The sequence below is a fragment of the Sparus aurata genome, chromosome 20 (genome assembly GCF_900880675.1).
Source record: "Sparus aurata chromosome 20, fSpaAur1.1, whole genome shotgun sequence".
NCBI classification, from domain to species: domain Eukaryota; kingdom Metazoa; phylum Chordata; class Actinopteri; order Spariformes; family Sparidae; genus Sparus; species Sparus aurata.
The window spans coordinates 28,069,048-28,095,559 of record NC_044206.1 but is presented as its reverse complement, the minus strand read 5'-3'; the positions used below and the strand labels follow the sequence as shown (position 1 = coordinate 28,095,559).

The window sequence follows — 26,512 nt, the reverse complement described above, 5'->3', positions numbered from 1 at the left end:
ACCTCGGACCTGAACCTTGGACCTGAACCATGGTCCTGAACCTCAGACCTGAACCTCAGACCTGAACCTCAGACCTGAACCATGGTCCTGAACCTCAGACCTGAACCTCAGACCTGAACCATGGTTCTGAACCTCAGACCTGAACCTCAGACCTGAACCATGGTCCTGAACCTCAGGCCTGAACCTCGGACCTGAACCTCGGACCTGAACCTCAGACCTGAACCATGGTCCTGAACCTCAGGTCTGAAACTCGGACCTGAACCTCGGACCTGAACCATGGTCCTGAACCTCGGACCTGAACCATGGTCCTGAACCTCGGACCTGAACCTCGGACCTGAACCATGGTCCTGAACCTCAGACCTGAACCTCAGACCTGAACCTCAGACCTGAACCATGGTCCTGAACCATGGTCCTGAACCTCAGACCTGAACCTCAGACCTGAACCTCAGACCTGAACCATGGTCCTGAACCTCAGGCCTTAACCTCTGACCTGAACCTCGGACCTGAACCATGGTCCTGAACCTCGGACCTGAACCTCAGACCTGAACCTCGGACCTGAACCATGGTCCTGAACCATGGTCCTGAACCTCAGACCTGAACCTCGGACCTGAACCATGGTTCTGAACCTCGGACCTGAACCATGGTCCTGAACCTCAGACCTGAACCATGGTCCTGAACCTCAGGCCTGAACCTCGGACCTGAACCTCGGACCTGAACCATGGTCCTGAACCTCGGACCTGAACCTCGGACCTGAACCTCGGACCTGAACCATGGTCCTGAACCATGGTCCTGAACCTCAGACCTGAACCTCGGACCTGAACCATGGTTCTGAACCTCGGACCTGAACCATGGTCCTGAACCTCAGGCCTGAACCTCGGACCTGAACCTCGGACCTGAACCTCGGACCTGAACCATGGTTCAGAACCATGGTCCTGAACCATGGTTCTGAACCTCGGACCTGAACCTCGGACCTGAACCTCGGTCCTGAACCATGGTCCTGAACCTCGGACCTGAACCACAGGCCTGAACCATGGTTCTGAACCTCAGACCTGAACCTCGGACCTGAACCTCGGACCTCAACCTCGGTCCTGAACCATGGTCCTGAACCTCGGACCTGAACCTCGGACCTCAACCTCGGACCTGAACCTCGGACCTGAACCATGGTCCTGAACCATGGTCCTGAACCTCAGACCTGAACCTCGGACCTCAACCTCGGTCCTGAACCATGGTCCTGAACCTCGGACCTGAACATCGGACCTGAACCATGGTCCTGAACCATGGTCCTGAACCTCGGACCTGAACATCGGACTTGAACCATGGTCCTGAACCTCGGACCTGAACCTCGGACCTCAACCTCGGTCCTGAACCATGGTCCTGAACCTCGGACCTGAACCTCGGACCTGAACCTCGGACCTGAACCTCGGACCTGAACCATGGTCCTGAACCATGGTCCTGAACCTCAGACCTGAACCTCGGACCTGAACCTCGGACCTGAACCATGGTTCTGAACCTCAGACCTGAACCACAGGCCTGAACCACAGGCCTGAACCATGGTTCTGAACCTCAGACCTGAACCTCGGACCTGAACCACAGGCCTGAACCATGGTCCTGAACCTCAGACCTGAACCTCGGACCTCAACCTCGGTCCTGAACCATGGTCCTGAACCTCGGACCTGAACCTTGGACCTCAACCTCGGACCTGAACCTCGGACCTGAACCATGGTCCTGAACCACAGACCTGAACCACAGGCCTGAACCTCGGACCTGAACCTCGGACCTGAACCATGGTTCTGAACCTCAGACCTGAACCTCGGACCTGAACCACAGGCCTGAACCTCGGACCTGAACCATGGTTCTGAACCTCAGACCTGAACCTCGGACCTGAACCACAGGCCTGAACCTCGGACCTGAACCATGGTCCTGAACCTCAGACCTGAACCTCGGACCTGAACCACAGGCCTGAACCTCGGACCTGAACCATGGTCCTGAACCTCAGACCTGAACCACAGGCCTGAACCTCGGACCTGAACCATGGTCCTGAACCTCAGACCTGAACCACAGGCCTGAACCTCGGACCTGAACCTCAGACCTGAACCATGGTTCTGAACCTCGGACCTGAACCACAGGCCTGAACCTCGGACCTGAACCATGGTCCTGAACCTCGGACCTGAACCTCAGACCTGAACCTCGGACCTGATCAGTCCAGCCGACCAAGAAAATAGTTTTCTGGGACTTTACTGTGAAGTTCAGTGAAGAACAACACAAAGAAACTGTTAACAGACTCTTAATGTGGCGGGGCTCTGACTGATGATGTCACAGAGTCACTGTGATCACAGACAGACAGAGCAAAGACGATACAACGACATGAATTCGCTCTGGGCTGGTGATGATGATGATGGTGAGGAGGAGGGGCAGTAAACGGTCCGTACCCCAGAGCGGTGCAGGTCCGGAGAGGACAGAGAGCTCAGACTGACCTCGGCGCTCTGCTGGAGGGAAACAAGGCAGCGTTACATCACACACACTCTGACCAATCAGCTGCAGCTGCTTCAAGATTAAACTGTATCTGTTGTTCGGTTCCTCCGGGGGATCTGTTCTCCTGTGGAAACACTTTATATTCTCTATCCTGACGTCTGTTCTGAGTGCTGCAGGTCCAACAGGACTTCACAGTGGAGGAGCTGACGTGTCTCAGTACCTGCTGGATGATCCGAGCCTGTTTGGACGGACTCTGTTTGGGAGGAACTTTACCAAACAGCTTCCAACCAGCGACACTGTGACTGACGGACCGCTGCTTCCTGCTGCACACACAGACACACACACACACACACACACACACACACACACACAGATCAGTTGTAGTTACATATTGACGACAGAATCTTCAACAACTCAACACAATGATACTAAACTGTGAAACTGAACTCACACACACACACACACACACACTCACACACACACAGTGGCAGCCTTAGGCATCTGGGGGCCCGTTTCAATACTACATATGAGGCCCTATCCCATAAAACATTTAATTACCGATATGTTTGCGCCCATGCGTCTGTGATGCATTGAAACCTGAAAGGATGCAGTTTCCTAAACTCATCATGCCTCCCAGGAACGCGTATGGTCTTAAAACGACACAGTGTGACCAAGTGTTAAAATCTCTATAGGGCAAGAAACCAGGAACTGGAGTTGGTTTTCAACACAATGCATTTTTCATATTTATGTGCATTTTAAGACACGAACAGGTATCGTATTACAATCCAAAACTATAACACCTATAACAGTCATGAACTTGAAAATTGGCAACAAAAGTAGCCTAGTAAGCGCAACGTGCTCCGTATTATTTTAGCACCATGGACAGCGTGCAGGAAAAGAACAGACAGGCTACAGACAGACTCGTCCTTTACAGAAATCCGCCCTTTCTGTATTTCAGTGCTGAGAATGCTCTAATTATGTCATTTCTGTCGAGTGACCTTGTGACGTCGTGGTCAATTGAGATTTGAGCGAGGGCTGACAGCCGCTCCTGCAGCATCGTTGACCTCAGGTGTGTTTTAATTAGTTTCAAGCAGAGAAACTCTCTCAGCTTGCTACAGTCACGGGGACTGTCAACATCAGTCGGAGGGCGATGCTGAGGTTTGGGTACAGGTCCAGCAGGTTGTTGGTGTAGATGAAGCTCAACATCTGCAGGGCCGGCCAGTATTTTCCTGTACCGGCACAGCGATGACAGCAGCTGATACCTCGCGCACGAGCTCCTCAGTGGGTGCTCAACGTTGTCAGTGGGTGCTCGAGCACCCACGGGATCGGCGCAGCTATACCCTCGGATGCTGGGGCCCCCAGGCTGCCCACAAAAAAATGAAACGGGCCCCGGCAGCCTGGGGGCCCGTTTCATTTGAAACGGTTGAAACATAGGTAAGGCCGCCTATGCACACACACACACACACACACACACACGGATGATGACCACAGGGCGCTCTGACCCATCAGCATTCAAATTAATTTGAACCAATCAATCAGGAGCCTTTAACAATTAACAGATTTAAAGGAACAGTTCACCTAAAAACTAAAACCCAGTCCTCCTCTCCTCCTCCTGATGATATAAAGTCCTCCTCTCCTCCTGATGATATAAAGTCCTCCTCTCCTCCTCCTGATGATATAAAGTCCTCCTCTCCTCCTCCTGAGGATATAAAGTCCTCCTCTCCTCCTCCTGATGATATAAAGTCCTCCTCTCCTCCTCCTGATGATATAAAGTCCTCCTCTCCTCCTCCTGATGATATAAAGTCATCCTCTCCTCCTGATGATATAAAGTCCTCCTCTCCTCCTCCTGATGATATAAAGTCCTCCTCTCCTCCTCCTGAGGATATAAAGTCCTCCTCTCCTCCTGATGATATAAAGTCCTCCTCTCCTCCTCCTGATGATATAAAGTCCTCCTCTCCTCCTCCTGATGATATAAAGTCCTCCTCTCCTCCTCCTGAGGATATAAAGTCCTCCTCTCCTCCTCCTGAGGATATAAAGTCCTCCTCTCCTCCTGATGATATAAAGTCCTCCTCTCCTCCCCCTGAGGATGTAAAGTCCTCCTCTCCTCCTCCTGATGATATAAAGTCCTCCTCTCCTCCTCCTGATGATATAAAGTCCTCTCCTCCCCCTGAGGATGTAAAGTCCTCCTCTCCTCCTCCTGATGATATAAAGTCCTCCTCTCCTCCTCCTGATGATATAAAGTCCTCCTCTCCTCCTCCTGAGGATATAAAGTCCTCCTCTCCTCCTCCTGAGGATGTAAAGTCCTCCTCTCCTCCTCCTGATGATATAAAGTCCTCCTCTCCTCCTCCTGATGATATAAAGTCCTCCTCTCCTCCTCCTGAGGATATAAAGTCCTCCTCTCCTCCTGATGATATAAAGTCCTCCTCTCCTCCTGATGATATAAAGTCCTCCTCTCCTCCTCCTGATGATATAAAGTCCTCCTCTCCTCCTGATGATATAAAGTCCTCCTCTCCTCCTCCTGAGGATATAAAGTCAGGTGAAGTGTTGTAGTCCACAGAACAGTTCTGGAGCTTCACAGTAGAACAGCGGAGCAGAATTCTGCCAAACAACTGAAGTACATGTTCTGATCCTGCAGACTTGGATCACAGCTGATGTTTGTTTGGTTTGGTGAACTGTTCCTTTAAGAGATCTCTCAAGTTTGCAATTAATTATGACATCATAAAACTTATTAGTATTGATCTATGATTGATCAGTATTGCTCAGCTGGGTCAGACTCACCTGCTGAAGTATTCGACGATGCCCGGTCGCCTGGACTGCAGCTCAGACTCGTCATCGTCCTGCACCAGCTGACCTGGAGCGCTCTGCCTGCGACCACACACAAACGTATTCCTGGACAGGGCGGCGGCATCGTGGAGTCTCAGCTCGCCTGGCTCCGTGATGAAGGCATCATCATCAGAGATAACCTCCTCCTGTGTGTCAGAGTCAGAGTCCGGGTCCAGACTCACTACCTGAGAGGAGGGCTCAGCCAGACAGGGGGCGGTCCCTCCGGTAGCCCCGCCCCCACAGTGACTATCACCCTCCAGTCTGTGACAGAGGTTAACCTTTGACCCCTCAGTGGCATCCTGCAGTGAGGGCTGCAGCTTCATATTTGGACTCACGTCATCTCTTGAACTAAGCTCCGCCCCTTGACCACCAGAGCAGTGTCTGATTGGTCCTTGCAGGCTGTCATCTGATCTGGACTCCATCAGGTCACTGTCACTTGCACATGTGACCCCCGGACCCCCGGTGATGACATCAGCAGAGGAGGCTGTGTGATGATGACAACACGGCGAGGACTCTTCTTCAGTTCTTTCCATTTCAGTCACACATCGACAGCGTGACGCTACACAGAATGACATCACGCACACATTTCTCTTTTATGTTGAAGGTCGTCATTAACGTGTCATCCAGGTGGCCTGGTAAGTCACAGCTTTTATTTTGAAGGAGATCCTGCACGTTTCCGCTCTGGCTGTCGCTAACTCCTCTCTGGATCTTCTCTCAGCGGTGCTCGGAGCTGTCAGACCCGGCTGCGGTTCCTCCTCCGCGGTGGATCGGCAGCGCGGTGCCTCGCAGCCTCATGCGGGGTTAGGGCGCCCTAAGGCCGGCAGAGCGTCAGTCGGTCCGGCCGCTCCTCGGGTGTCTCTCATCCTCAGCGGCGACAGGTGAGCTCGCGGTGGAGAGGCGCCATGTTGAGAGATCCGGTGACGTCTACGTGACGTCAGATGGATTAGTGGACGTTGAGGATCCTGAGGATTATGTATTATGTAGAGAATTAAATATATATATATATATAACTAAATATATATATATATATACATACATATATATGTATATATATATATATATATATACATATATATGTATATATATATATATATACATATATATGTATATATATACACACACACACATATGTATATATATGGTTGTGTATATATATATATATATATTAAGTTATATATATATATATATATATATATATATATATACACGTGCATAAATGCCTCCATATCCATCACTCACTGAGTCTCCGTCTCCTCTGTGACCTGCTGTCTTTTCAGTATGTGTGATTTTTATTGTTTTATTGTAATATACATGGTAAAAACTGATGCTGATTTATGGATATACTATAAACATTTCAAATAAATCTTGTCAGCTCAAATGTCTGGCTATAATCTGTAAAATGAGTTTTTGTTTGAAACATATTTATGACATCTTTCAGACAGACAGTTCATATTCTGTGGGCTTTTATTATAACTGTATTCCAAACAAATGAAAAATATATTTTATTAAATTATAAAAAGCAACAATGTGCATATATACACATTTATAATATCATCAACATGATAAACACACTTTAAATTGATGGCTTCTACCAATCAGAATACTGTATTTCAGTGGGCGGGGCTAATATCCAGTATGTACAGGTACAGGTGTGTGTTCAGGATCTTATACACATGAACTGTTCAGACTGAATATGATGTACATCTAATATATAAATATAAATCTGATGGAGTTTCTAACATGATTCTATAACGCTGAGCCGAGGGAGGTCAAAGGTCACAGACTGAAAGAAAGTGATCTCCCAGATAACTTTGCCATCAGAATCATCCAATCAGGGAGCTCCAGACTCTGTTGTCAGGCAGCTGAAGTTACAAGTTCATCTTTAAGGAAGTCAGACATTTTAATAACTAACATCATGATGTCACAGCGGCAGGTACCGCCGTCTCCTTGGCAACAGACACTGAGGATCAGAGGAGGTAGAATTCAAAGTGACGGGACAAACTGGAGACGTTCAGGTCACTGAAGCAGAAGCCCCGCCCACTTCAACATGTATTGGCTATGATTGGTAAAAATCCCTTTCAACAATTAGTGTTCTATCTCATAATTAACAGTTCAAGTCATTAAATTCTCCCTGACTGTTCCAAACGGCGGCTTCATTCAGGCGTAGCTGCACTTGTGCAGCTTCAGGTTGCGCTGGTCCGAGTATCTCTTCCCACACTTGTCACAGATGTACTGCTTGCCGCCGGCGTGGACGTGTCTCTTGTGCGTCCTCAGGTGACTGCCCTGGCTGAAGCTCTTGCCGCAGATGTCGCAGGAGTACGGCTTCTCTCCCGTGTGGATGCGCAGGTGCAGCTTCAAGCTGTTGGCGTTGTTGAACCTTTTGTCACAGGAGCTGCATTCAAACGGCCGCTCGTTGGAGTGCACGCGGCCGTGCGTGATCAGGCTGCTCTGCTGGCTGAAAGTCTTGCCGCACTCCTCGCAGCTGTAGGGGCGCTCGCCGGTGTGGATCCTCCTGTGGATCTTCAGGTTCACCGACTGGCGGAAGCTCTTCCCGCAGAGCTCGCAGCTGTACGGCCGCACGCCGCTGTGGATCCTCAGGTGGGACTTGAGGTTGACGGTGTGGCGGAAGGTTTTGGGGCAGTGCTCACATTTGAAGGGCTTCTGTCCGCTGTGGATGAGCTCGTGTGATCTGAGCGTAACGGCACGGGTGAAGCCTTTCCCACAGAGACGGCAGCAGAAGAACTTCTGCCCGCTGTGCGTGTTTGCGTGGCGGTGCAGGTTCTGCAGCAGGTTGAAGCGGCGGCCGCACACATCGCAGCTGAATGGCTGCTCTCCGGTGTGGATGATAGCGTGAGTCTTTAGCTGCGTCTGTTTGGAGAAACACTTTCCACACTCCGGACACTCATACGGCTTCTCTCCAGTGTGCGTTCTCATGTGGATCTGCATGCCCTGCCGCTGACGGAACGCTCGGCCGCAGACGCTGCAGCTGAACGGCTTCTCGCCCGTGTGGATGCGGTAATGAGCCTTCAGGTTGCTCTGAGAGGTGAAGGATTTCCCGCAGGCCTTACACATTAAGTATTTCCACGTGACGCTCTGCAGAACAAACCCTGGTGTGCCGGGAACGTCTTCGTGTATCTGCAGCTCAGACGACTCGAGCTCAGCAGCTTCCACCTCAGCAGCTTCCACCTCAGCAGCTTCCACCTCAGCAGCTTCCACCTCAGCAGCTTCCACCTCAGCTCCTGAAGAACAAACACACAGAGATTAAACTAAAAACTGTCTTTGAACTATCCCTCAACCTCTTTTCAAAAGGGATGACAAATGAGTCTGACGGGACAGATATTGATCTGATCAGGTATTGATCAGGTACTCACTCTCAGCAATCGCTCCGATGTCGATGTTACCATGCTCGTCTTTAACGGTGACTGCCAGCACAAATGGATTTTCTTTTCCCTCTGGCTCCTCTGATTTGGTCTGTGATGACACAACGTACAGGCGTCACAGTCAGGTCAGTGAACGCATCGTGACGAGCAGGTGAGGAAGGTCTTACCTGAGTGGATCTGTGTGAGTTCAAACTCTCAGCTGGGATGCCGTATGAATGTTCCATTTCTGTGAAGACAAATCACACGCCGTGTCAGTATGACATCATCATTATCGTGTCATAGCTTTCCTGATTGGTGTGTTTTATGGGCCGGGGGCGGGGCCTGTGTACATACCAACTCGGGCGTTGTTGAGGATGTTGAGGACGCTGGTCTGCGGTCTCGTGTTGCCCCTCATTGACTCTGGCTGCACCAGCAGTTTAGCTTCATCAACAATGTTCATTATCTTCCCCAGAGCCTCGTTCCCCAGAGTCTCCATGACGGAGGCAAACTGCACCTGACGCAGGTCACAGGTCACAGGTCACAGGTCAGAGATCAGAGGTCAGAGATCAGAGGTCAGAGGTCACAGGTCAGAGGTCACAGGTCAGAGATCAGAGGTCAGAGGTCAGAGGTCACAGGTAAACATAACAAATCATGATGTTATAAATATGATTCCCATTTGTCAGACACTGGACAGTAAATGACGGTGTGTATTACAGCTGCTTCACGTCACCTAGTTTTAAAGATAATTATGTTTTTAATAGACTTTGACGTCTCGGTGAGATTCTGTGTGTGAAGATATCTGAACCAGAACCACAGTTACAGTCCAACCTGTGGACTGTGAGTCCTGTCTGCTGTCTCTGTTCACATGTCAGCTAGGGCTGGGCGATTAATTGAATTTCAATTTCGATTTTGATTTTGGCTTCCCTCGATCATGAAAACAAGATAATCGTAATAAAACGATCATTCTGCCGCACGCCGTGTCTTGTGTGGTAAATGCAGCGAACCCTTCCATCTCCACCTGTGCACTCCGCCCCGCCCCCGCCGGAAAATGTTCGCTGTCAGCCACGCCGCTGCGTGTTGCCGATGTGTGTTTTGAAAAAACATGTAGAAGAAGACGGTAGAAGATGGCAGAAATGCAGCCTTTGGTCGGGAAGAAAGGTAAAGCGAATTCAGTGGTGTTGAAACACTTCAGTTTCGAGGAGTCTGACTCGGAACAAACGAAGATATTGTGCAAGATATGTCACGCAACCGTGTCTGCACCTCAACGGAACAAGACCAATTAATTTAACACATTGGACAAGCGGTGTGTGTTACCGTCACGTCACCATATCAGCAGAACTGCGCTGCCTGCCCTTTATGACGAATGTCACGGAAAAGTTTACAAGAGAAGTGTCAACAGCGTTATATTCTGCCACCACAGCGGACCTCTGGTCGAGCTGCACCGCGATAGTGTTTATTTTTTATTTTTACATATTATTCAATTCATTTCATTGATATATTTTTCTGTTATTTATTTGCATTTTTCTTCTTTTTCAGGTCAAACTCATCGTGTTAAAAGAAATACCAGAGTTCAAAGTTCAATAAGTGCTTGTTCTCAAATCAATGAATAATCGTTTTTCATAATCGTGATTACAATATCAATCAAAATAATCGTGATTATGATTTTTGCCATAATCGAGCAGCCCTAATGTCAGCCACACTAAACATCTATACACAACGTGATGCTGCAGATATGACAATAGTGATTCTAATGTTTTAATAATCACCAGGTTTTACTGTGAATTGTTCTTGTGACGTCACTGACATTACAAATTATTCATTCCACTGAACAGAAACGAAATTGATTTTATTCTGACTCGATCTAAACTACACATGATAAATTCATTCATAAGAGTCAACAATAAATATTAAAACACATGTCCGGGTCCAGCGGATCGGGCAGAGACCGGGTCCAGCGGATCGCGCAGAGACCGGGTCCAGCGGATCGCGCAGAGACCGGGTCCAGCGAATCGGGCAGAGACCGGGTCCAGCGGATCGCGCAGAGACCGGGTCCAGCGGATCGCGCAGAGACCGGGTCCAGCGGATCGCGCAGAGACCGGGTCCAGCGGATCGCGCAGAGACCGGGTCCAGCCGCCCTGCTCCTCACCAGCTTCTCCTGGGTGTCGACCTCCAGTGCGGCCGTCAGAGGTGGGTCCTCTCCGGTGCTGCCGGTCCGGACCTCCAGGCTGAGCAGAAAGGCTGAGCTGTCCTCCGCCAGCTTCTTCAGCTCCGCCACCGCAGCGTGGACCAGAGACTCCATGACGGCGGCCAGCTGCGTGTGTAGAGCCGCAGAGGAGCTCATCCTGCCCGCTGACTGCCGCCGCCACTCCCGCTGAACACAGCGGCTAACTACTGCTAACTGCTAATGCTAACTAGCTGCGCGAAACATCAACGGGACAGTTTGTTGAAGTTTAATGAGATAAAATTAATAAAAGTGACACTTTTAAAGTAAATAACTGTGAGATTCACTGAGTTCGATCTGTTCCAGATTGTTTTTATGACATAAACTGAATAGAAGTGACGCTTTACTCCCACATTAGCTAGCATACAGCTAACAGCTAACCAGAGGCGACAGCAGCAACAGGAAGTGTTTCTCAATTCTCTTCCGGGTCGAACAGGAAACAGTTTCCGTTGTTTACATGTACAAACATTAATTTAATAAATTAACGTATTAATAAATGAATACATTTTTGGCTGTATTAACAGAGAGTTGTGTTGTTTTTCACAGATTATCATTAATTAATTAAGTATCATTGTGGATTATTTCATTTATTCATTTGATGTGTTGTGATGAAAATCAATCTTTAGCAGAAGCTATTAAATATCTGTTCCCTCAGTGTGAACACACAATTAATTTAGCAAATATATTAATTTAAAAATGTAAAATCTTTTGTAAAACAAAATCTCAAAATCCCTCTTTAACCCTTTTTTATTAAAATTATTGCTCTGCGTAAATTTCAGATCACCAGCAGTCTCAGAACTCCCTCTTTGAATATCTGGTTTATAACTATTTATATAAAGGACAGACTTCATAAAATTCATAAATAATAAATATTGTAAACATATTTCCTGCTCATGACTTGTGTCTGAGTTCTTTATAGTTATCCCCTTGTATTATAATTCATTTAGTATTAGTACAATTCAGTTTGTATAATTCATTTCCTATTGTTATAATTAATTTTTGTATTTTTGCATCGCTTTAAAAAAGCAACCAAAGTGAGGCTCTTCACACTTTGTGAACCTCTTTTATTATTATCTGAACAGATAGCACAAAAAAATCTATTAAAAACAACAGTGTGCAAATGTACACATTCAAGGACCGTTCAGAAACAGAGCTTAAAGGGATAGTTGGTGTTTTTTGAAGTGGGGTCATATAAAGTACATATCTATAGTTGATCTGTTTCCTACCGTGATCACCGCTCAGCGCAGCCTCAGTTTGGAGCAGCAGAGAGCCGCTCCAGCCCAGACGCTCAGCTTTGTACTGCAGTGAACGGGTCCAGAGAAAAAGAGAAATTAACCACCTAAAACAAGGCTCACGTAAAATGTTTACACCAGTTGTATAGGTAAAATTCACACCGCTTTACATCGCTGTCAGACCGTGCTTTCTTTTGGCACTACATTTTCTCAACCACAGAACCTCCGTATCCCTACGCATTAGCGTAACTGGGCAACAGCTGATCTGCGAGCGGCGGCTGGACGAGAGGTTTACTTTAGATAAAAACGAAACTTAACTCTCCGTATCCTTCCCCATTAGCGCTCATGCGTAGGGATACGGGGGTTCTGCGGTTGAGAAAATGTAGTGCCAAAAGAAAGGCCGGTCTGATGGCGATGTAAAGCGGTGTGAATTTTACCTATACAACGTACACTTGACCTGATATAGATTTTTTTAGGTGAGCCTTGTTTCAGGTGGTTAATTTCTCTTTTTCTCTGGACCCGTTCACTGGAGCGGCTCTCTGCTGCTCCAAACTGAGGCTGCGCTGATCTGTGATTACGGTAGGAAACAGATTGAATATAGGTATGTACTTTATATGACCCCACTTCAAAAAACACCAACTATCCCTTTAAATTCATGGCTTGACCCAATCAGAACACAGTATTTCAGTGGGCGGTGCTAATATCAGCAGTCAGCATAAGTTTAATGTCCAGTTTCCTGTGAACACTGAGAACCTGCGAGCCAGTGAGTCAATCAGGAGGCTCACACAGCCGGACCCAACTGGGGGACAGCTCGGCGGTCCTGGGCTTGACTCCGCCCCCTGTGGACGTGTTTCCTGCTCCTCCTCAGGCGGCTGCCCTGGATGAAGCTCTTCCCGCAGATGTCGCAGCTGAACGGCCGCTTGCCAGTGTGGCTCCTGTGGTGGTTCCTGAGGTAGTATTAGTACAATACGTGTCCAGCTGCGTGTGTAGAGCCGCAGAGGAGCTCATCCTGCCTGCTGACTGCTGCCACCACTCCCGCTGAACACAGCGGCTAACTACTGCTAACTGCTAATGCTAACTAGCTGCGCAAAACATGAGCACTTCGTTCATTCTATTTAATGTGATAAAAAGTGTGAGTTAATAACTGACATTATCTAGTTAACAACAAAGAAGTTTAGACAGAAAGTACAGGAAGTGTTGGTTTTCACTTCCGGGTCGGTGTGGCATTTAATTAATATTTTCAATTTAAAGTCAGCATTTGTTTATATCGTCAAACGTCTTCCGGTCCGTTTGGACAAGTCGAACCTTTGTGGTGGATTTTGGTTTTTCTTCCGTTTTTATTAATATTTAGTTCAAATGTCTCTCGGCTGTTTCTGTTTTTCTGGAAAACGTGCATTTGAAATCTGTCAGAAGTCTAAAGAAACTCAGACTCACTCAGTTTTATTAAAATATGATCAACAGATTCAGTAAAGTGTAAACGAACATGTCAGAGGTAGTTCTTGTGTTTACAGAGGAAACATTAACATGATTACGGTTCAGTTCTGTTGAGGTGACATCACCGTGCTGGTCTCAGGGTCTTCATCAGCAGATGGAGCCGTTTCTAGATTAAAAGCTTTATTTTGTGCAACAGCTTAATGAACTTCTCAGCAGGATATCTGATTGGCTGGCTGCTGGAGGAAACTGCTGGACCAATCAGGAGCTGTGGTGGGCGATCTAAAACAGTTCCTATTGGCTAATATCATGTGACACAAATCACACTTTTATTTAGTTTGAATCTCAAAAAATAATTTTCTTTGTTAAAACCAACAGATCCTCAACGATTCTGGATCCAGTGAGGCAGCGGCCCGACGTGACCACACTGAGCCGACTGTAATAGATTACTTTGATACTGTATAAACTGATTTTCTAAATGGATTAATGGGCAACATCAGAGATAATGATGTCATCAGAAGTGAGGTCACACCGCGTCTAACCGTGTTCTGATTGGACGATCACGTCTCCAGGACGAGTCACACAGCTGTGTCTCTGCTCCACCTGCTGATTAACTACAGTATCTGACTTCCTGTTGTCGTTACCTCACCTGTATGCACCTGTACCTTCACCCTACCTGTCCTGCTCCCCTGAGGAGGTCCCCAGTGTGAAAACCTGTTAATCATGTCTGCTGATTATAAAGAAGTCTTTCAGGACGTCACTTGACCTCAAGACTGTTCAGACTCTGTTACTCTTCCTCTTCTCCGAGTCGCCGGCGGTCCGTCCACTCTCTGATGAGGCGGTTAGCGATGGCATGTTTTGGAGGAAGCCAGCAGACGGGGGGGTCGCCTCTCCTGGGCGGAGTCTTCACCTGCAGAGCGGAGGTGATTTCCTCCAGACTGAACCAGCGAGCGTCCTCCAGCTCTGTGCGGTCCACGTTCAGCTGGACGACAAACAGCACAGCAGGTCAGGTGACACATGGCTACCTGCTGGCAGCTGAAGCACCTCAGTGCTCGCTGCTCTTCAGTTCACAGGATCTCTACATCATATTGACATGTTTGGTGGCTACGACCTGTTAAAACACCTTCATTCTAACTCACCTGAGTGTGGGCGGGGCTAACGGAGGCGTGGCAGCCCAACATGAAGGAGCTGTGTGGAAACGGCCAGTGCTGTGAGGAGCTGTAGGAGATACTGTGGACCTCCAGACCCACCTCCTCCGCCACCTCCCTGTTTACAGTCTCCTCCAGAGTCTCACCTGAAAAACCACAGACAGACAGGAAACAGGCTGGTCCAATAAGAACACAGACATGACACCAGGTGGCCAGACAGGTGTGTAATATGACAGGTTACACTGACCCATGTCACAGAAACCAGCCAGAGCGCTGAATAACCCTCGAGGGAAGGACGGCTGTCGACCCAACAAACACCGTTTCCCATCAGACACCAGGACAATCACCACTGGAGACATCTGGAGGAGAAACCCAGTGAGAACCCAGTCAGGAGTTGTGAAACAGGGTGGTTTGGATCCGGATCGGATCTGGTTCCGTTACCTTGGGATAGTAGACGATCCCGCTGCTGCTACAGACTCTCTGACTTCCTGCCTGGTTGCGTTGGGTCGGCTGGCCCGTGGCGCTGCAGAAGCCGCTGGCTTGATGCCAGCGCAGCAGAGCCTGACCCTGCAGGACCCGACAGAGGAGCTGACGTAAAGCTGCTGAACATTTGGGACTGGAAACTGTTTTTCTTTATTTTTAATAAAACAGACAAGTCCTGCAGAACCCTCTGTACAGCTGTAGTTACACACCTTGGCCACTAGGGGAGCCTCTGGCCCGGTCAGGAGGAAGAAAGCTTTCCTCAGATCAATAAAGTTCCCTTCACACTGTTCCTCCACTGCTGCCTGATCCAGTTCTCCTACAGAACCAGAGACAGACCAGAACGTTACAACGTATAGAACCCTCAGCCAGTGAAGACGGCTGCATTCAAGGTCTGTTCACCGTTGCCTCTTTAACCAAAGTGAACCAAGTGCTGGTTCTGGGCCGGTGCTGGTTCTGGGCCGGTGCTGGTTCTGGGCCACTGCAGTCACGTCATTCTGTCCCTGTACACGTCTGCCATTGTGAGTTCACACAGTATTCTGGATTTGTTGTGTTCTTACCGACGTCTAGACAGAACTGAACCTGGTTCTGTTCAGAGCAGCCAATGAGAACCGACTCCTTCAGCAGGGATCTGTCTGAACCGAGTCTCTCCAGAATCGACTGAACATCTGGAATACACAAAACACAGAGGCTCAGGGGTCAGGTTTGGGTTCTCTAGCTGAGGTTCTGCTTTTACGTTATTTTTGTGTGGTTCTCTTCCAGGTTCTGTACCTGAAGTTCTCTCTGGATCTGTACTTGTAGTTGTGTACTTTAAGTTTTCCATTTGTGGCTTTCAGGTCTGTACCTGCAGTTCTCTGTCAATGTTCCTTTCAGTCGTTTTCTCGGGTTCTGTGTGAGGTTCTCTAATTGACATTTTCAACGTGTGGTTCCCTTCCCTTGGATCTGCACTATTGGCTATGTACTTAAAGTTCTCTACCCTGGTTCTCCACCTGTGTCTCTCTCTTGTTGATTCATGTGGTTCTCTTTCATTGAATCTGAGCCTGATGTTCTGTGTGGTTCTGTACCTGATGTTCTGTGTGGTTCTGTACCTGATGTTCTGTGTGGTTCTGTACCTGATGTTCTGTGTGGTTCTGTACCTGATGTTCTGTGTGGTTCTGTACCTGATGTTCTCTGTGGTTCTGTACCTGATCTGTGTGGTTCTGTACCTGATGTTCTCTGTGGTTCTGTACCTGATGTTCTGTGTGGTTCTGTACCTGATGTTCTGTGTGGTTCTGTACCTGATGTTCTGTGTGGTTCTGTACCTGATGTTCTCTGTGGTTCTGTACCTGATGTTCTCTGTGGTTCTGTACCTGATGTTCTCTGTGGTTCTGTACCTGATCTGTGTGGTTCTGTACCTGATGTTCTCTGTGGTTCTGTACCTGATGTTCTGTGTGGTTCTGTACCTGATGTTCTCTGTGGTTCTGTACCTGATGTTCTGTGTGGTTCTGTACCTGATGTTCTGTGTGGTTCTGTACCTGATGTTCTCTGTGGTTCTGTACCTGATGTTCTGTGTGGTTCTGTACCTGATGTTCTGTGTGGTTCTGTACCTGATGATCTCTGTGGTTCTGTACCTGATGTTCTGTGTGGTTCTGTACCTGATGTTCTCTGTGGTTCTGTACCTGATGTTCTGTGTGGTTCTGTACCTGATGTTCTGTGTGGTTCTGTACCTGATGTTCTGTGTGGTTCTGTACCTGATGTTCTCTGTGGTTCTGTACCTGATGTTCTGTGTGGTTCTGTACCTGATGTTCTCTGTGGTTCTGTACCTGATCTGTGTGGTTCTGTACCTGATGTTCTCTGTGGTTCTGTACCTGATGTTCTGTGTGGTTCTGTACCTGATGTTCTCTGTGGTTCTGTACCTGATGTTCTGTGTGGTTCTGTACCTGAGCACATCAGTTCTGCTGGCCTGAAGGTTCCACGCTCGGTGCGCTGCAGGAGAGGAGACAGACGGTGGAACAGGAAAATGTGAGCGCTCTGCAGCGCAGCAGAACACGCGTCATCATCCTCCTTCAGCCTGTTCATGTACCTGAGAGGATTTAGTGATCAGTCAGTCAATCAATCAATCAATCAATCAATCAATCAATCAATCAATCAATCTACTAGTTAGATACTGAACCTCATCCTGGAGACAAAGCTGGAGCAGCAGCGGGTCAGAGGACCTTTTGTGGCAGACAGGAGGATCTTCAGAGGTCTGAACATGGCCGACACTCTGAACCACTTCAACCAGTCTTGACTGGTCCAGTGTGGCCTGAACTGGACTGGCCTGAACTGGACTGGACTAGACTGGACTGGACTGGCTGTGCTGCCTACAGACAGATAACAGGAAATGCAACACATCACAACCTTTGACCTTCTCATCATTTAGAAAGCTGCTGTCAGAGCGACATGGATCTGTAGATGTTCCTGCTCGTCAGAGGATGAACCGTGTGGACTTTAACGACTCGGATCTTTGTTCTGGTGCCACCATCAGGACAAACCCCACACGTTGCCCTTCAGACAGATCCAGCATAAACTACCTGTATCAAATAAGTTCAGTTCAACAATATGCTGTTCATGTATGCAGAGACAACAGTGCCGAACCCCCTTCAGAAATGTAGCATTTAAGACTTGTCTTGTTTCCATTAGAGCACTTTTCTTATAACAGAAACATTTCAGACATCATGTAATTCTGGTAAATTCGGCACATTTAATCACCCGATCCGGTCTTATTTCAACAGATACGTACTATGTTGTTATAATACACTTCCCCCAGTAGGTACTGAGCTGTGTCTGTGTGAAACAGTAAGTAACGTGTGATTCTGGTTCCGAGTTCTCTGCTGGACCACATGTGAACTGACAGGACGGCACAATGTTCTGGGGTCCCACACAGAGAAAGGTGATCTTAAAGTCGACAGATTTTGAATGAGGTTTGGTGTAAAATGATCCAAAAAACAAATAATCAATGAAAGGTTCGGACCGTGGAGTTACGTGTGTGTGTGTTTGTCTGATACCTGCAGCTGCTCCGCTCGACCTTTTCTTCTTCTTCGTCTTCTTTTCTTCTTCTACGCTGTCATGTAGCAGCAGAGTGTTCCCGCCCCCTGCTGGACACAAAGTGTAAACACGGTGTTTATTGGCTTGTTGTTTATAATCGAACAATAACCGACAGTAACGACGCGGTGACGTGTTTGTTTGTGCCAGTAATGTTGTTACAAACATTTGAACGCTGACAGTTAAACTACAGTCATAAACACGAGGCGGAGATTCGATTTTGAATATCGATTGAATTAATTAAATGTGACAGGGACGTCAGAACAACAGAAGAGAGACGGAGAAGCAGTTTAGTGACGTCAGGACATCTGAGTTTGGACTCCAGCTCCCAGCAGGCCTTGCGGCTCCACATGTGTCGGGGAGCAGCGTGCAGCAGTGTGCAGCGGCAGCAGCAGCGGCAGCAGCGTCATGTCTGTGTTTATGGATTTAAACCTGAGCTTCACAGCAGATAAGAAGCTCCTGCAGTCTGTGGTGGAGACCGCAGCTCACCGTGAGTCTCCTCAGCTCTCTGCGGCCGCAGCGTCCTCTGCGACACGGAGCTAACTCCGCTAACTCAGCTAGCAGCAGCTAGCAGCAGCTAGCATCGCTCATCTCTGAGTTGTACTGGTGTTCAGTGAATTCTGATCCCTGCTGATTAGACAGCTGATTGATAAGGTTTCATTATTCCACCAGTCAGTTAAGTTCACGAGCTCAGAGCTGGAACGTTTCCACCAGACTCCGTTCAAAAAACTGTCATTTTAAAGTGTCCCTGCTCTGGTAAAACGACAGGCCTTCTTCATAAAACTGTGACACGTTAATTATCACTCAAACATGTGTTATTGAGTTATTAATCACCCATAATGAGGTGTCCATATGTTCCGATGACAAGAAGAAAAAATCTCTCTATTTTAAGTTTCCTGTGTAATTAGACATCATATTGCCAATATAACATAATTTAACTAATTATTCAAAGTCAATTAAAACTTCGGCAGAACAACAAACATCATGTAAATAAATAAACTGCTGCAAACACATTAACCTACCTGTAATAGAAGAATATTCCAAATAAACATGCACATGTTGTACAAGTAAATATAGAATAAAGATGGTAAAAAAACAACCAGACCAATAATATTTTATTCAAAGGTGGTGAAATGATCAATCAGAATCAGAATCAGAAATACTTTAATAATCCCAGGGGGAAATTATTTAAATGAAACAATGATTACTAAACTGAAGATGATCAATACGTTTTATGTGTCTTGTCTTCGTCCTGCAGTCGGTTTCTCCACAGTCGCCATCAACTATGTGTTTGAACCAACGGCCAAAAAGAAACAGGTGAGGGTCTCACCTGCTGTTGCATTCAGGGACACAGTCTCACACAGGAAAACACAAAGATGACTTAGTTTGACCTTTGAGGAAAAGAAAATTTGATATTATTCACAAACTCAAAAACAGGAAGAAACTTTTAACCTTTTTTTTGACATTATATGACCAAACTAGTTATTGATGAATTGATTCATGTGAGGAGCCATCAGCATCACTTTTATTATGAAAATCTATTATTTCCTGTTTGTAGGACATTCCCTCTCCAACACCAATCAACGAGCTGATCGATCAGCTGCCGGTCGTACAGGTACGATGATCATGATGATGATGATGATGATGATGATGATGTTTGTGTTGGTGTGTTGACGTCTCTGTCTCTGTCAGGGTCGGTCTCGTCCAATCAGAGTGCTGAACAGATTGACCATCGTGATGTCAGACTCCAGTCACTTTGTGAGTGTCGATCAATGAGAGCAGAGAAAATCTGAGAACAGGCTTATTATGATGATAATCACTGATCTGCTCCAGTGTTATTAGTTATTAATTACGTCACCAGAGGAAAATAACTGGACGTGTGTGTGTGTGTGTGTGTGTGTGTGTGTGTGTGTGTGTGTGTGTGCTCAGAGGCCTAACGCTGCAGAGTATCGGTGTTTCGACCTGCTCGCCGTCCAGCCGACCACAGACAAACTCTTCCATGTGAGATTCACTGACACTCTTCACACAGTAACTGAGTACATTCACTCTACTACAAGTTTGAGGTAGTTTATTTACTTGAGTATTTCTACAGTATAGTGACAGCTGTAGTAACATGATGTCACCACATCAGATTCAAAATCAAGTTTATACTTAAAACTTTTACTGAAGAACAGGTGTGTGTGTGTGTGTGTGTGCGTGCGTGCGTGTGTGTGTGTGTGTGTGTGTGCGTGCGTGTGTGTGTGTGCGTGTGTGTGTGTGTGTGTGCGTGTGTGTGCGTGTGTGTGTGTGTGTGTGCGTGTGTGTGTGTGTGCGTGTGTGTGTGTGTGTGTGCGTGTGTGTGTGCAGGCAGCCTGTATGACGTATGACGTTGACATCATCTGTATCTCAGTGACAGAGAAGCTTCCCTTCTTCTTCAAGAGAGCGCCGGTCAATGGGGTGACTAAATTATTATCATTGTTGTTGTTGTTGATGATATTAAAGACTTTAAAGACAGCTGAAAGACAAAACATTTTAAAATGTAAATTCTTCAGTTTAATTTACAGGTGTGTATTATATAGAGTGTGTGTGTGTGTGTGTGTGTGTGTGTGTGTGCAGGCTGTGGACAGGGGCGTGGTGTTCGAGGTGTCGTACTCTGCAGCCATCAGAGATTCCACCATGAGGCGCTACACCATCGCTAACGCGGTCTCTCTGATGGACACCTGTAAGGGGAAGGTGCGTCTGTTTGTCCAACAGGAAGTGATGTCACTTCTCTGTTCATTGATTGGGTATTCAGCGATGTCACAGCGATGTGAGAGGAGGCGGAGCCTGAATCCGCTGCAGTGACTCACCTGTTTGTGTTTCAGAATGTGATCCTGTCCAGTGCAGCAGAGAAGGTCAGTGATCAATCCCCATCTATCTATTGATCGGTTATTGATCAGTGATGTGCTGATCAGTGTCTAATAATAAATAATGTGTGTGTGTGTCCTCAGCCTCTGGAGCTCAGAGGGCCGTATGACATCACCAACCTGTATCCTTCAGCTGTGTCCTGTGTGTGTCCTGTGTGTGTCCTGTGTGTGTCCTGTGTGTGTCCTGTGTGTGTACTGTGTGTGTACTGTGTGTGTACTCTGTGTGTACTGTGTGTGTGTTGTTCTCCTGACCTTTTCGTCAGAGGTTTGTTGTTCGGTTTGTCAGATGGAGATGCAAAAGAAGCCGTCTCCTCCACCTGTCGATCTGTGGTACTACACGCAGGTACATAATCCATACAACTGTAATACTGTACAGCAGTACTACTGTAGTATTACAGTAGTATTACAGTAGTATTACAGCAGTACTACTGTAATACCTGTGTTTGTGTCAGAGACGAGGAGGACGGCCTCGGGGATCATCTCCACCATGAGGAGCTGCAGTGAGTCGTCCTGCCAGCAGGAGGCTCCACCCGCCGCTGCAGACAGTGCGTCTGAACAGACTGATCAATAATCTAATGAATCGCTGATTCCAGGTGTGAAGCTGTGGAATGTTAATGTATGTCTGTGTCTGTGGCTCTACCTGACCAGGTGAAGCTCCTGCAGCCAAGAGAGCCAAACACCAACTGCCAGATGACTGACAGCTGAGGAGGGCGGGGCTTCTGGAGTTCATAGACTGACATCTTTGTACAAACTTTATTTGTTCTTTAGACACAAACGTGAGCAGGAAGTGATTTGTTGTATGATTTGTTAAAACAAAAACCACACACACGCTCCTCCTCAGGACATGACCTGATGGTGTGTGTGTGTGTGTGTGTGTGTGTGTGTGTGTTAGCTATTCTCCTGCACACCTGTCATTTGTTTTTGTTAATAAAGATTTGAAGACAAAGTGTGGAGTTAATCAGAAGAACACAGATCAGTTTTCATACACACATTTTATTTTAAATCAGTACAAATACTGCGCTCTGATTGGTCAGACCCAAAGCAGGAAAATGATGTCATCAAAAATAGAGCTCTTTACATTCAGTCAGATTCATAAAAATGCTTCAATACAAAAATCGACTTCATAAAAATATAATTTTACAAACTGGAAGATTTCAGTTTTACTGATTTTCCCTTTAATTCACGTTGAATGTTGAGAGGACGAACACGTTGCTCATGACGATCATCAGTCCCTCTGACAGTCTGATCGATCAGATCCATCAATCATAAATCAATACACAACCGGTTTGGTACATTTGTCATGTCTTTGACATGACTTGAACAGAACACACTGAAGTTTGATGAGACGATCACGTCGTCTGTTTGAGGGGAGTGTCAGAACACAGAACTGAACATGAACAGAACCGAGGCTCTGCAGGACGTCTGTGAGAATTTACATAAAAACATTTACAAATCTTCATAATCATAACAGAGACTGTCTGTGATTGGCTGATGCACATCAAGAGCTCTGATTGGACGAAGCTGTCATAGCTTTTTATCCAGGAACAATAACACCAATTAAACTTAATTTAGCCGCCCCGCTAAGCAAACGAGCTAATGTTGTTGAAGTGTTGTAATGCGCATTACAAACAGTGTAATAGCCCTTTACTGTGAACCTCTAAGCCTGGAGGTCAAAGGTCACATCACTGATGACAGGGTGACCAATCACAGCTGATTACTGATAAGTTATTATTATCTGATATTGAACTACACATGTGCATTAAACTGCTGAGTTCACTGCGTGTCGGATGATTCAGCGTCGTTACTTTGTAAAGTGAAGCAATCAGATGTCAGGTAGGAGGAGTGGGATCAGCTGGGGGGTGGGGCTTATACTCTGATGGTTTAACTGATCCTAAAGCACGTTATTAAAACACTCCATCTGATGGTGTGTTCAAGGACTAGAGGACATCTGAGACATGTCCAGAACCAGAGGACAGCAGACACTACCTGAGGCTGATTTATACTAAATGTAATGTTTGCCTGGTTCAGTTCAACAGAAGAATGTGACAACAAACAAAGTCTGACCTCAGATGTCGGAGGGTCCTTAAACACACCAGCCGCACAAAAGAAGTGGAAGTGTGAACAGGTTTGTTTTGAGACCAAAGAAGAAGAAACCATCAGCAGGATGTGACAATAATAATGTAGTTAAAGGGACTAAATCTGAGAACAAAGCACCTGATTGGTCATTTCAGTGGGTGAGGTCATGATGACATCATCCTGCAGGAGTGGACTGCTGTGAGACCTCGCCAGTCTGGACGGTTTCTGATGCGTCAAAGGTTTTACAGGACGACTCTGTGGTTCCTGAAGGGGTCAGGAGGTCAGGACGCCACCTCCTCCTCCTCCTCCTCCTGCTCCTCCTCCTCCTCCTCTCCTCCTCCTCCTCCTCCTCCTGCTCCTCCATCAGTGGTGTTGATCAGCTCCTCAGTGGCCCATGATGTGGTTGATGTGACCCTGACAACACAGAACAGTTTGATGAAGAGAAAGTGTTGTTGAGGTTTGGACGATATGATCCTGGACTGGACCCAAACCCTGCTCACACCTGATTGGTCAAAACTACCAACAGACTACAAAGAGAGAAACACTTCTAACAGTTTGAAACAGCTGATCAATAAAGTGACTCTTACTGGTTCTCCTCCGAGACACCGGGGGCAGCAGAGCAGAGGCGGTCTGGACCGGACCACGCTCACCTGCACAAACACACACCCATCAACATGTTACCATGACAACAGCTGCAGTGTTTCCCCTAGGATGGAGTTGTAGCAGTGGAGGTGAGTGTTCGCCCGCGTGCAAAAGCAAAGCACAAAGCACAAAGTGCATCCTGCTGGGTTTCTATGTGTCTGCCGGCACCAGAGAGGCTGAAGTACAGAACAGAACATTTGTGCACAGTAATGAGCAGGGAAATGTGTGTCTAGCTTACATATGAGGTGTCTCAAGCTTTAGGAAAATACACTTTTATTGAACACAATAAAAGTATAATCTTTAAAACAATTATGGAAAATAATTTCACAAAAAATATATCAACAACCAACCATATACAGTAAAATCACAGAACACAAATACTAGAACAGTCCAACATGTCTGTGCCTCTGTGAATCTGTCAGTAACTTGAGCTCGACAGCTTTCACGCGTCACAGTGGCCCTCCCGCATAGTAATGCTGCGTTCGAGACTGTAGGAATTTTCTGACCTCCTACTAGAAAAAGTACACTGGAACGCCACTCCGCTCTAAGTGACCATTTTAATCCTCTAGCTAATTATCAAGCTAAATATCCAACATGCTAGTTAACGTCAAAGACTGCGGTGGAAGACGACGGTAAAATATTTCCTTTCTCTAACACTGGATTTATTTATGCCTGAATTTTTAAGGTTTGGCGACTTTTATTTTGCCACTTGTGAACTCGGCATAAATCCATCTACCCCGAATGATGATCCTGAATCTGTGATCAGTGTTGCTTGCTTCATGGTTGACATCTACCCGGTGCTTGTTAAAATCGTTGAGCTGACATTATCAAGTACACTCAAAGTTTGTCGTTGCACCTTCTCCAAACCAGCCGCTAATGTTACCTCTGTTGTGGTGTATGCTGAGAGATAGCGCAGCACGGCACGGTATGGTACGGCACGGCACGGAATAGCGGAGTTTAACGTTCATTATTCTAACAGCTGTAAGAAATAGCATAACAGGCTTCGTAGTCTCTATAGGTGGCCCACTGTGGTTCGTGACTTACTTTCATAAATCGTTTCAAACAGGTGTGTAACTGACCTGGATATGAAGCGTCCATAGCGCTAAATGATAGAACGTTAGTTTCTAAAGAGACAGAACTGAGTCCTCTCTCCTCGTTAAAAAAAAAAAAAAAAAAAAAAAAGAAGATCAGCAGGCGGTCATATTTCAGCAGTGTCCACCACTGCTCGGTGCATTTAGGAGAAACACTGAGCTGTCACAACTAACACTTCACATGAACTCCTCCATGTGTGATGAGTAATCAGATTACAAACATTGAGAACAGATTATAATGTGTTTATTATATGATCATGTATAATTACTGCGACACAAACAACACAGCAACATAAAGTTAGTGATGATGAAACAGAAGCATGTCAGTCCAATCAGAGGGGGCGGGGCTTAACACATCTATTTATTACTGTAAATATATATCAACCTTACGGAAGCCCTAAACGGCCATGCATTCATATATTTAATTTCCTCCGTTTTCACGAGATAACGCAGGGTTTCCTCTACATGTAATTGACTGTGGCGCACCGCCACGGCAAAATAAAAGCCGCCACACCTTAAAAATTCAGGCATAAATAAATCTAGTGTTAGACAAAGGAAATATTTTACCGTCGTCTTCCACCGCAGTCTTTGACGTTAACTAGCATGTTGGATATTTAGCTTGATAATTAGCTAGAGGATTAAAATGGTCACTTAGAGCAGAGTCCTGCACGGGTCTTATTTAGCAAACCCGCCCGAACCCGCCATACTTATAACCGCATCCGACCCGTTTTCCGACAGTAGCACAAATTACATTCGTACCCGAGCCGACCCGCTATAAATTGATACCGACGTCAGAAGGAACATTGGACAAACGCAATTTTTAAAAGTGAAAGTAAGACAGCGTGGGGAATGGGAGTTCTGAGAGGGCGCAAGCACGCATTAATGAGCTCATATGAAATATAAATGCTTATTATTTGTGTGGCTAATAATGACTGATGATAAGTGACGCCTTGAAAATGGCAGTCGTAAAACCCGACCCGCCTCTCCAGTAGGGGTGGTTAATCAGCCCAATTTCCCGATTCAATTCGATTCCGATTATTGAAGTCTCGATTCGATTACAAATCGATTTTCGATTATTAACGATTATCGATTCGATTTTCAATTATTAACGATTATTGATCTTCCATTTAACATCAGTCAGCTGCTGAATTATTTAACTTCTCTTTTGAGTAAAACCTCACAGCACCTTCAATATTGTATAATGTAACTGTAATATCCAAATTATTATTATTTTTTTTCGGTGGCGCAATCTAAGTGGGCCTGATGTCGTTGTAGCATCCCGGCTGAATGATGGTCAGACTCTCTAACTGATGGTCCAAAGTGTTTATTACAGGAACCTTGTACACTCGAACACACCTTTGGACACACTGTAAGAGCTTGTTCCCTTTATCAGCAGGTGCTCAGTAAATCATTTCATCACGTTCAGCAAAAATCATGCAGGCACACTTCAAACACACACACACACGATTCCCAGGAACACAGATGTTCTCGGTTCACAGCGAGACGCTTTCAAAGTAAAAGTCCCGCATTTAGTGTCTAATATCCACCTTATTCCTGACTTCGTGAGTTTACCCATGGTTCATAGCGGT

At 46.5% G+C, this 26,512-nt stretch overlaps 4 protein-coding genes across 14 annotated transcripts in view; 1 reads left to right on the top strand and 3 right to left on the bottom strand.

The window, feature by feature from the left end:
* LOC115571796 (TBC1 domain family member 12-like) overlaps positions 1 to 6,233 on the bottom strand; it is an 11,869-nt gene extending 5,636 nt beyond the window's left edge. The window contains exons 1-3 of one of the 7 annotated variants that reach the window (XM_030401395.1): positions 5,251 to 6,233; positions 2,693 to 2,795; positions 2,430 to 2,486 (exon numbers count right to left, since the gene is read on the bottom strand). In XM_030401395.1, the coding sequence (XP_030257255.1) occupies positions 2,430 to 2,486; positions 2,693 to 2,795; positions 5,251 to 5,870 (780 nt within the window). In that variant the 5' untranslated portion in view covers positions 5,871 to 6,233. Of the gene's footprint in view, positions 1 to 2,429; positions 2,487 to 2,692; positions 2,796 to 4,050; positions 4,095 to 5,250 lie in introns of those variants that run through there. The other 6 variants (XM_030401396.1, XM_030401397.1, XM_030401400.1 and 3 more) reach the window with 6 other exon arrangements.
* A 503-nt stretch (positions 6,234 to 6,736) lies between these two features.
* On the bottom strand, positions 6,737 to 11,545 carry LOC115571801 (zinc finger protein OZF). 3 transcript variants are annotated; one of them, XM_030401411.1, is made up of 5 exons: positions 10,801 to 11,545; positions 9,009 to 9,168; positions 8,843 to 8,901; positions 8,667 to 8,766; positions 6,737 to 8,504 (listed from the first exon to the last, which is right to left on the bottom strand). In XM_030401411.1, exons 1-5 carry the CDS (start codon positions 10,993 to 10,995, stop codon positions 7,453 to 7,455), a joined length of 1,566 nt encoding a protein of 521 aa, XP_030257271.1. In that variant the 5' UTR covers positions 10,996 to 11,545; the 3' UTR covers positions 6,737 to 7,452. The 3 variants fall into 3 exon arrangements, with proteins under 3 accessions (XP_030257271.1, XP_030257270.1, XP_030257269.1); XM_030401410.1 differs by having other exon boundaries at positions 6,737 to 8,519; positions 10,801 to 11,544; XM_030401409.1 differs by having other exon boundaries at positions 6,737 to 8,534; positions 10,801 to 11,543.
* Positions 11,546 to 13,531: 1,986 nt separating this feature from the next.
* Positions 13,532 to 18,423, bottom strand: nudt13 (nudix (nucleoside diphosphate linked moiety X)-type motif 13). 2 transcript variants are annotated; one of them, XM_030401414.1, is made up of 9 exons: positions 18,193 to 18,423; positions 17,319 to 17,508; positions 17,086 to 17,228; positions 15,727 to 15,834; positions 15,379 to 15,485; positions 15,128 to 15,253; positions 14,934 to 15,045; positions 14,678 to 14,832; positions 13,532 to 14,520 (listed from the first exon to the last, which is right to left on the bottom strand). In XM_030401414.1, the coding sequence occupies exons 1-9, from the start codon at positions 18,395 to 18,397 to the stop codon at positions 14,326 to 14,328; spliced, it is 1,341 nt and encodes a 446-aa protein (XP_030257274.1). In that variant the 5' UTR covers positions 18,398 to 18,423; the 3' UTR covers positions 13,532 to 14,325. The 2 variants fall into 2 exon arrangements, with proteins under 2 accessions (XP_030257274.1, XP_030257275.1); XM_030401415.1 differs by lacking the exons at positions 15,727 to 15,834; positions 17,086 to 17,228; positions 17,319 to 17,508; positions 18,193 to 18,423 and adding an exon at positions 15,569 to 15,718.
* Positions 18,424 to 18,481: 58 nt separating this feature from the next.
* Positions 18,482 to 22,060, top strand: rpp30 (ribonuclease P/MRP 30 subunit). Of its 2 annotated transcripts, XM_030401426.1 has the most exons (12): positions 18,482 to 18,719; positions 19,488 to 19,546; positions 19,788 to 19,844; positions 19,922 to 19,987; positions 20,159 to 20,230; positions 20,576 to 20,665; positions 20,825 to 20,941; positions 21,073 to 21,102; positions 21,199 to 21,236; positions 21,378 to 21,457; positions 21,567 to 21,659; positions 21,763 to 22,060. In XM_030401426.1, exons 1-12 carry the CDS (start codon positions 18,638 to 18,640, stop codon positions 21,810 to 21,812), a joined length of 834 nt encoding a protein of 277 aa, XP_030257286.1. In that variant the 5' UTR covers positions 18,482 to 18,637; the 3' UTR covers positions 21,813 to 22,060. The 2 variants fall into 2 exon arrangements, with proteins under 2 accessions (XP_030257286.1, XP_030257287.1); XM_030401427.1 differs by lacking the exon at positions 20,576 to 20,665.
* Positions 22,061 to 26,512: the final 4,452 nt, after the last annotated feature.

Excerpts from the sequence above, each read along its gene's own strand:
- LOC115571801 (XM_030401409.1), bottom strand. The coding sequence starts at position 10,995 with ATGAGCTCCTCTGCGGCTCTACACACGCAGCTGGCCGCCGTCATGGAG. Across the intron at positions 9,169-10,800 it reads TCGACACCCAGGAGAAGCTG|GTGCAGTTTGCCTCCGTCAT; the intron begins GTGAGGAGCAGG and ends GACCTGCGTCAG. Across the intron at positions 8,902-9,008 it reads CCTCAACAACGCCCGAGTTG|AAATGGAACATTCATACGGC; the intron begins GTATGTACACAG and ends TTGTCTTCACAG.
- nudt13 (XM_030401414.1), bottom strand. The coding sequence starts at position 18,397 with ATGTTTGTAACAACATTACTGGCACAAACAAACACGTCACCGCGTCGT. Across the intron at positions 17,509-18,192 it reads GTCGAGCGGAGCAGCTGCAG|GCAGCACAGCCAGTCCAGTC; the intron begins GTATCAGACAAA and ends ATCTGTCTGTAG. Across the intron at positions 17,229-17,318 it reads AGCTTTGTCTCCAGGATGAG|GTACATGAACAGGCTGAAGG; the intron begins GTTCAGTATCTA and ends AAATCCTCTCAG.
- rpp30 (XM_030401426.1), top strand. The coding sequence starts at position 18,638 with ATGTCTGTGTTTATGGATTTAAACCTGAGCTTCACAGCAGATAAGAAG. Across the intron at positions 21,237-21,377 it reads CCGTATGACATCACCAACCT|AGGTTTGTTGTTCGGTTTGT; the intron begins GTATCCTTCAGC and ends CCTTTTCGTCAG. Across the intron at positions 21,458-21,566 it reads ATCTGTGGTACTACACGCAG|AGACGAGGAGGACGGCCTCG; the intron begins GTACATAATCCA and ends TGTTTGTGTCAG.